Genomic DNA, 9636 nt, shown 5'->3' on the forward strand with positions numbered 1-9636 from the left:
CCCCCCCGGACATTCCCCCGGGTCATCCCCCCCCCCCCCCACCGGTCATCCCCCCCGTCATCCCCTCCCCCACCGTCATCCCCCCCCCCCCCCCCCAAACTGGGACATCCAGCATCCAGGACACTCTCCCCCGGGACCCCCCCTGTCTCTGTGTGAGATCAGTGTCATCCAGACCCCCGCCCCCTTAAAAACAGAGATAATGCGGAAGGGATTAAAGAGTTGGATTTGTGCACGGTGCCATTGTGCTGAAGTTTCTTCACATTATAAAAGGCGGCGTGCAGACACATTGCCTGTGCTGACCTATGTCCCTCCTCTGCACCTCTCTCCCTCTCTGCACCTCTCTCCCTATCTCTCTCTCTGCACCTCTCTCTCTCTACACCTCTCCCCTTCTCTCTCTGCACCTCTCTCCCCTCTCCCTCTCTACACCTCTCTCCCTTTCTCTCTACACCTCTCTCCCTCTCTCTCGCTACACCTCTCTCTGCACCTCTCTCCCTCTCTGCACCTCTCTCCCTATCTCTCTCTCTGCACCTCTCTCTCTACACCTTTCCCTCTCTCTCTCTACACCTCTCTCCCTCTCTCTCTCTACACCTCTCTCTGCACCTCTCTCCCGCTCCCTCTCTACACCTTTCCCTCTCTCTCTCTACACCTCTCTCCCTCTCTCCATACACCTCTCTCTACACCTCTTTCCCGTTCCCTCTCTACACCTCTCTCCCGCTCCCTCTCTACACCTCTCCCCTTCTCTCTGCACCTTTCTCCCTTTCCCTCTCTACAACTCTCTCCCTCTCTACACCTCTCCCTCTCTCTCTCTACACCTCTCTCTCTCTACACCTCTCTCCCCTTCTCTCTCTCTCTCTACACCTCTCCCTCTCTCAGGTTCCTTTCGAAGATGTGATCGCAGAACCTGCTGACACTCAGAGTTTGGACTCAATCTGGATCTGCAGCTACGTCTCGTTCGAGTGCATCAAATTGGTGCTGTACAAAGTTCTCACTCTGGTCCTCGCCATCCCCCTAGCCTTTGTCTTTGGCATTTTATTTGCAATCATTACTTATATCCACATTTGGTAAGCATGCCTTTTCCATAAATCCAAGCTGCTGTGCAGCTGGTAACTAATTACAACTTATTTGCAATGGATAAAAAGAACATCTAGTTCATCTTCGAGATGAATTCTTATGCTTGTACAGAAATGTATTTCCTGCTACTAAGAGGCTCGGTTTGCGAACATAATCTAAGCATTCAGCTTTGTGTGACACTGGCAATATACTGATCTTGAGCTTCCTACCTGGAAGCTATTCCCACACCAATTCTCCCAATCTCAAAATTTCCTGTCAATTTAATAGCCTGCATATAAAAATGGGTGTGAACCCGAATGGCAAATCGGAGCCTCTGGAAGGCCCTGAGATGTTTGCTACAGTGGAGCATCTCATCACACTCTTGGTTAGTTTGGCTTCTTCGCTCCTCCAGCTCAAAATTGGTTTCCCCTGGAAGTTGCTGGTAGCATAGGTTCTTGATCAATAAGGGGATCAGGGGTTATAGGGAGCAGGCAGGAGAATGGGGATGAGAAAATATCAGCCATGATTGAAAGGTGGAACAGACTCGAAGGGCCGAGTGGCCTAATTCTGCTCCTATGTCGTGTGGCCTTATAACAGATAACTGAAGGAACGACCAGTCTAACTCCTTAATCAGTGAGAGTGAAGAATCGAACAAAAGAACTGCAGAAGAAGAATCATAGAATTTACAGTGCAGAAGGAGGCCATTCGGCCCTTCGGGTCTGCACCAGCTCTTGGAAAGAGTACCCTACCCAAGCCCACACCTCCACCCTATCACCATAACCCAGTAACCCCACCCAACACTAAGGGCAATTTTGGACACTAAGGACAATTTATCATGGCCATTCCACCTAACCTGCACATCTTTGGAATGTGGGAGGAAACTGGAGCACCCGGAGGAAACCCACATAGACACTGGGAGAACGTGCAGACTCCTCACAGACAGTGACCCAAGCCGGGAATCGAACTTGGGACTTTGGAGCTGTGAAGCAATTGTGCTAACCACTATGCTACCGTGTTGCAGTCAAATGAGATACAGAAAGAGGAGAGAGGGAAAAGATTAGATTGAGAGAAAGCAAGGATTGAAATGAAGGAAGGAAAATATGATTTTTTTAAAACACGCATGTTGCAGTCCAGAGCGATGGAGAGCGATGGCAGAGGCCCCAGTTCCATTTCCATCACATGACTGACCAGTAATCTCTACTGCTCTTGCCACTGGATTGGCAAACTGCTGCACTACCTGTTTGGCTCCGTGACGATGGCATCGTCCTTGGCCATCAGTTGCTGGAATGGGACTTGAACCCAGAGTTTCTGGCTGTCAGGCTTCATGCAGTGGGACACTGTCCACTGTGCCACAAGACCGCCCCAACAATTTACTACCTGCAGGAGTGAGTCTCTACAATTTAAATCGTTCCTTTTCTGTGCTGGTGAGGTTGATTTGCACTGCAACCATGCAAATGGTATTCTTCAAAAAAGATACCCTAACTTGCTGTGGTAAGGTTAATTGCCATTGAATGTGCAAATACAGAAACTTCATGGCAATTAAAGGGGGGCTGAGGGAGAGAAGTAATTTCCATGAGGCTAACAGTAACGTATTTCCTCCTCGCCACATTAATACACATTAATAACAGTGACACCATTAAACTACATCATTCTGGCAGCAACCTCTGGGCTGATAATATGAAAATTCAAGTTACAGTTCATTCGACCATGATTGATGCACGTCAGCAGGCAGATGGAGTTAGGATGCAAATCAGGTGTGATCTAATTGAATAGTGGAACAGACTCAAAGGGGCTACAGAGCTTGTGCCCGTCCCAATGCTTGGATATTTCCGAGCAAAATATGTGAAGGAAGTTTGGATCCGGGATAGAATTCCAACAGGAAATCCAGAAAGAAAGCAACAGAGGCCAACACTGGGAGAACGGAAAAGGCTGGGCAAAAGGATAGAGGAATCTCTTTCTCTTGAGACCATAAGACAGAGGAGCAGAATTAAGCCACTCGGACCATCGAGTCTACTCCGCCATTCAATCATGGCTGATATTTTTCTCATCCCCATTCTCCTGCCTTCCCCCCATAACCCCTGATCTCCTTATTAATCATGAACCTATCTATCTCTGTCTTAAAGACACTCAGTGAATTGGCCTCCGCAGCCTTCTGTGGCAAAGAGTTCCACAGATTCGCCACCCTCTGGCTGAAGAAATTCCTCCTCATCTCTGTTTTAAAGGATCGTCCCTTTAGTCTGAGATGGTGTCCTCTGGTTCTAGTTTTTCCGACAGGTGGAAACATCCCCTCCACATCCACTCTATCCAGGCCTCGCAGTATCTTGTAAGTTTCAATAAGATCCCCTCTCATCCTTCTAAACTCCAACGGGTACAAATCCAGAGTCCTCAAACGTTCCTCCTACGACAAGTTCTTCATTCCAGGGATCATCCAGGGAGTATTGTATAGTCACTCATCAATCAAAATGGAATTCAGGAGAAGCTTCTTTACTGAGAGATTGGTTAGAATTTGGAACTTGCTATTACATGGAGTAGTCCAGTTGAATAACGTAGATGCCTTTAAACAGAAGCTGGATAAATATATGAGGGAGAAGTGATTAGAAGTTAAATAGACAAAGTATGGTGGAAGGATGCTTGTGTCGTGCTCAAACACCAGCATAGGCCAATTGGGCTGAATTACCTGTTTCCATGTGGCACAATTTGTGTAACTCATCACAAATGGTGAGGTACCTGCAGTTAGGGAAGTCTTTAAATTCTTAGTGTGGCTTATACTTATTCCTTATAAATGTGTTCAAGCAAACAGAAGGTACAGAGCACGTCTTAATGAGGGCTAAAACAAAAGCGGGCAGCACAGTGGCACAGTGTTTAGCACTGCTGCCTCATAGCTCCAGGGTCTCGGGTGACTGTGTGGAGTTTGCACATTCTCCCCGTGTCTGGGTTTCATCCGGGTGCTCCGGTTTCCTTCCACAGTCAAAAGATGCGCAGGCTCGGTGGATTGGCCATGATAAATTGCCCCTAAGTGCCCAGAGATTGGGTGGGGACAGGGAAATGGTGGGGCATTGGGCCTAGGTAGGGTGGTCTTTCAAAGCAGTGCAGGCTCGATGGGCTGAATGGCCTCCTTCTACACTGCAAGGATTCTATGATTCGAAAGAGTTGCAACAGAAAATGTCAGAAAAGTGACTTAATTTGCTGCAGCTTCTGAAATTTTGACTAATTTTCAGAGAACCTCTGAGAAAGCACGGTTGCAGAGAATTTGCGTTTATAACTTGGGATGTGGCCAGTTTTATGGGCAGAGTTGTGCTTGGGAATGATAGTCGGCATAAAAAATTGGAGATTCGGAAATACTCTTGCTGTGCACATAACTCATTCAGTTCAGCCCAGAGTTCCTTGACCCTTTAAGCTACGTATTTGATTGGTAGCCAGAATGCGCTTGTTACTACTGACTGAAAATATATTGGAAAACCTCACGCAAGGCCTGTATATTTTGGCAACAAAGGTGATGAAATACCAATGTTGTATTAAAAGGATTTATTAGATATTGCTTCCAAATTTTACTAACTTATTTTTAAAAGAAAACCCAAAATATTCCAGTTTCTGAAAGAGAAAGTTCAATGTTTCGGGCGGGGTTCCACCACAATACGCATGATGAGGTAGGAGGAGCCCATTTTACAGAAACTAAAGGGGGAGGACAAAGCAACAGGCCCAGAGGTCAAATGAGCTTGGACAGATTCATTTTATAGGATATTCACTGTTCCATTTTTCTTCTTAACTGGTTTTATATATGTATATACACAAGTAACAAGTGGGACTGAAAATAAGTATAAAAATTGCAAAATCTTTGGGCTGAATTTTCCGTTTCAGCGGCGCATGTGTGGTTTTTTACGGCTAAAAATTCGACATGAAACTCTCATCGATTCAGGCACTGGTGAGGGGCTAGCACCGGCGGCGACAGATACCCCTGTCTCGCGCGCCAAGAACGGCCGGGTCCCAGGCCGTGCATGCACATGGCTGACGACCTGCCGTGGCCAGGCCATACAACATGGCACCGGCCATTCGCGGACCCAACCTGCCATTCGTGACCCCACCGCCCACCCCCTGGCCACCTGCCACCAGTCCCCCTAGCCCTCGCAGGAGCCCCCCGGCCCAGCGGCATGGATCCCAGCCGAGGCTGGAGGTGCTGGACACACTCCGCAGCCGGCATGCCGGGTTCCCGAACACGTGCCCAACGGCGTCGAGAATTTGACCCATCGGGGGGGAGGCATCGTGGGTGGGCCGGCCGATGACGCGCCAACGCCATTGAAACGGCGTGCATCACGATGACGCCAGTTTGGAGGGAGCGAATTCAGCAAGAAAATCCATCCTCCGCCCAATTGCCAAACACTATTTTGGTGTCGGGCTACGGCGAATCCCACCCTATCAGTTCCAGGCATATGCCAGTGAGAGTAGGGAATTGATTTGAAGTCCGAAGTTGTTGCCGAATCAGTGGATTTATAATGCACAGACTGTGTTTTCCCACCTGTTGACTTGTATCATTATGAATCAGTAAGATGATTGTGAGTAACTGAGTCCATGTTTTAACTCAGGTTTCTGATGCCCATTGTGAAGACCTTTATGATAATGCAGCCCACATTTAGCATCATCTGGAAAACTCTCATGGACGCGTTTATTTCTCCTCTGTATCAGAGTATGGGCTTCTCTGCTGCCAACATCCGCTTTGCTCGAGTTTAAAGCATCAAGAAGAAGATGGTTGAACGACCAGTACCTAATAGGATTTATTTCCAGATCTTACAAAAAAAGACTAACAATGATCTATTCTTATACTTTTCATTCCAAATGCACTTTCAGAAAGTATCTTTTTTCAAGTATATACGCACTTTCGCATAAAATTCATTTCGAAATATGCAAGCTTATAATTGATATTTTCTATTATAAGCCAGGATGCACACTGTGTCGGGTAATAATTAAGGAATATTTTACAAAGATATTGCCATGCAATAATTAATCTTGTATTATGTATCAACAAATATTCATATCCTCTTAATCTGATATCCTTGTGAGGTTAAAGCAAAATCCAATCATTTAACAAGAAACAGCTCTAATTTTTTGATAGGTTTTGAGGGTAGGAAATTGATTCATTTCAGTAATTATTCTGTTATTTGAAAATGTTAGAAGGCAAAACTGGAGAAACAGAATTAATTTCACCTGTATCGGGCAGAACAATAAGCGGTGACTAGGCTGAGGGTGCAGTTGTGTCAGTGAAAAGATATAAATAATACTCAGTTATAAACATATTCTAGTACAGAGTACATTTTCAAAATATGACCTCCAACTCCTATAGACTTAATTTGTACAACTGGGGACTTGTGTTATTTTTACATTGGCACATTCCATCATGTCTTCTTCACTAGCCTAGTGTCTTCCATCTGCACCCCTGCCCATGGGATCTCCTGGTGGCATAGGGAGGGTGGATTCAATGAGAAATCCCATTGACAAGCGGCAGGAAGAGAGAATCCCGCTCCCAGGGAACAGCGCGCCGCCTAGAAACGCACGGCTAGGGGACCGGAGAATCTCTCATTTGTCTACCTTTCAAATCCTTCTCACAATCCAAGCTTTTAGTCACTGCTCCTCACTGAACATAGAACATACAGTGCAGAACGAAGCCATCCGGCCCATCGAGTCTGCACCGACCCACTTAAGCCCTCACTTCCACCCCATCCCCATAACCCAGTAACCTCTCCTAACCTTTTTTGGTCACTAAGGGCAATTTATCATGGCCAATCCACCTAACCTGCACGCCTTTGGACTGTGGGAGGAAACCGGCGCACCCGGAGGAAACCCACACACACACGGGAGAACGTGCAGACTCTGCACAGGCAGTGACCCAGCGGGGAATCGGATCTGGGACCCTGGCGCTGTGAAGCCACAGTGCTAATCACTTGTGCTACCTCCATGTCCTTCTCCATATCTTGCCATCCATTCCCTAATCCATCCATCTTTCCTACTCCTTCTCTGTGAAGCGCATTGCCACGTTATCTAAGCTAAGGAGGTATTTAAATGCAAATCAGGTTGAGCAGTTTGGGCCTGAACTCATTGCAGTTCAGAAGAATGGGAAGTGACTCTTTTGAAAAGTACAATATAAAATTCAAACATAAAATAAAATATAAAAGTACAGTATAAAATTCAGGGTAAATTCGAAGGGGAATTAAGAACTAGGGGGCACGTTTTCAAAATAAGAGGTCTCACTTTTACGATGGAGGCGAGGATGAATTTCATCTCCGAGGGTTGTCAGTGTCTGCAATTCTCTTCCAGAGGGAGCAATGGGGGCTGGGTCATTGTACATATTCAAGGCACAGTTAGCCAGGCTTTTGATTGGCAAGGGAGTCGAGCATCATGAGGGACTGCAGGCAGGAAAGTGGAGTTAAGGCCACAATCAGTGCAGCCATGATCCTGTTGAATGGTGAAGCAGGCTCCAGGGACCGAATGGCCTAACTGCCCCTATTTCTTATGAATTTATGTTATAAGTCATCACTGTTGTGGTTAAATACCCAATACTTTGAAATTCAAAATAATCTGATCTCTTTCTGCTTAAAATGACTGGGTTTAACTTTAATTTTACCAAATCAAGTGGATATTAATATTCAAAATAAGAATACGTATACACGCTTCTTTACTATAATGCTGTATGTTGTAACTTTCGAGCAAAGTTGTGCTATTGTAACTACACATAATTATGGTGCAACATTGATGATCTATTCCTCGTATCTTACACCACTTGAAAAGATTGTGCACTGCACTTATATAAAGGACTCTGTATAAATCTGCTGTGTAATGTTTGTATATCAGTGGATAGCGGCACCTGTGTTTTAAAAGGCTGAGTTCTGTGCACAGATTGTCCCCAGGTAAGATTTATTATAAGGTACCATGACAAAGTTATAAATTAAAACAATTCAGTGGCATCATACTTTTCTATTTGTTTACCTTGCATGATTTAATCCAATATTAGTTTGAAACCACAATCTATTTTGATACGAACGTAAGAAAATATTACATTTAGAGACAGTTTATCGTGTTGGCTGTACCATTATTGAATACAGTTGCAATAGGTTTACTTTTTTAAATAAGAACTTCCGCTCCGATTTCTCTGCATGGTGTGCAGGTAAAGGCACTTTCTATATTGTTTTGTCAGACAAACCAGATTCTGTTTGATGCTGAGTTAACTGACCACAGCCAGGGCAACAACTTAAGTACCACAATTGATTCAATGCCCTTTGGCTATGGAAAGCTCACCACAAACTACCAAGAGGAAGCTCGCAGACAGAACCATAAAGTCAGGTGAAGTCACACTGAATGCAAACTTTAAATGCAGCCTTGCTGTACTGTCTGGCAGTCTTGGACTTTGAACGCAATTTACAGTACTGCAGCAAAGAGAATCCACTTACGGTTGAGATACTGCATCCTGTTTAATATGTCTTCATGTCTAAAGATCTACTCTGATGAATAGCTACTGCCTCAAATGCCGACTGCAACCTCAATGCACAATTAAAGCTCTGTTGATAACCTCAATACCCAAACCTAAACACCAACTATAATCTCAAAGCCTAATTAAATTAACAATTGTAATCCCAGTACGTAACATAAATGCCGATTGTAATCTCGATTCTTGACCTTATGAGGCTTCATGGTAAGCTAAATTGACTATCCAATAAACCTTGGAAGCATATAGATATCTGAGCTAGATTACATGTAGAAAGGAAAGCAAAGGACGTATAGACGAGTACAACCAATAAGATAGCGTTTTGACACATTGAGTCTACATTGGTTCTTGTGCAAAGTAATCTCGTTAGTACCATTCCTCCATAAACCTGGAATTGTTTTCTCCATCTATTGGATTGGATTTGTTTATTGTCACGTGTACCGAGGTACAGTGAAAAGTATTTTTCTGCGAGCAGCTTAACAGATCATTAAGTACATGGGAAGAAAAGGGAATAAAAGGAAATACATAATAGGGCAACACAAGGTATACAATGTAACTGCATAAGCATCGGCATTGGATGAAGCATACAGGATGTAGTGTTTTTTTTTATAAATTTAGAGTACCCAATTATTTTTTCCAATTAAGGGGCAATTTAGCGTAGCCAATCCACCTATCATGCACATCTTTGGGTTGTGGGGGTGAAACCCACGCAGACATGGGGAGAATGTGCAAACTCCTCACGGACAGTGACCCAGGGCCGGGATTCGAACCCGGGTCCTCAGCGCCGTAGGCAGCAATGCTAACCACTGTGCCACCATGCCGCCCCAGGATGTAGTGTTAATGAGGTCAGTCCATAAGAGGGTCATTTAGGAGTCTGGTGACAGTGGGGAAGAAGTTGTTTTTGAGTCTGTTTGTGCGTGTTCTCAGACTTCTGTACCTCCTGCCCGTTGGAAGAGTGAGTAAGCAGGGTGGGAGGGTTCTTTGATTATGCTGCCCGCTTTCCCCAGGCAGCGGGAGGTGTAGATGGAGTCAATGGATGGGAGGCAGGTTCGTGTGATGGACTGGGCGGTGTTCACGACTCTGAAGTTTCTTGTGGTCCTGGGCTGAGCAGTTGC

The 9636-nt window shown here is 45.2% G+C and overlaps 1 protein-coding gene across 1 annotated transcript in view; it reads left to right on the forward strand.

Moving 5' to 3' along the window:
- LOC119955280 (caveolin-2-like) overlaps positions 1–8008 on the forward strand; it is an 11896-nt gene extending 3888 nt beyond the window's left edge. Inside the window, exons 2-3 of the mRNA XM_038781353.1 lie at positions 812–1061; positions 5631–8008. Of these exons, the coding sequence (XP_038637281.1) occupies positions 812–1061; positions 5631–5775 (395 nt within the window). The 3' untranslated portion in view covers positions 5776–8008. The remainder of the gene's footprint in view (positions 1–811; positions 1062–5630) is intronic.
- The last annotated feature ends 1628 nt before the right edge of the window (positions 8009–9636 follow it).

Source organism: Scyliorhinus canicula, chromosome 20 (assembly GCF_902713615.1).
Source record: "Scyliorhinus canicula chromosome 20, sScyCan1.1, whole genome shotgun sequence".
Taxonomy (NCBI): domain Eukaryota; kingdom Metazoa; phylum Chordata; class Chondrichthyes; order Carcharhiniformes; family Scyliorhinidae; genus Scyliorhinus; species Scyliorhinus canicula.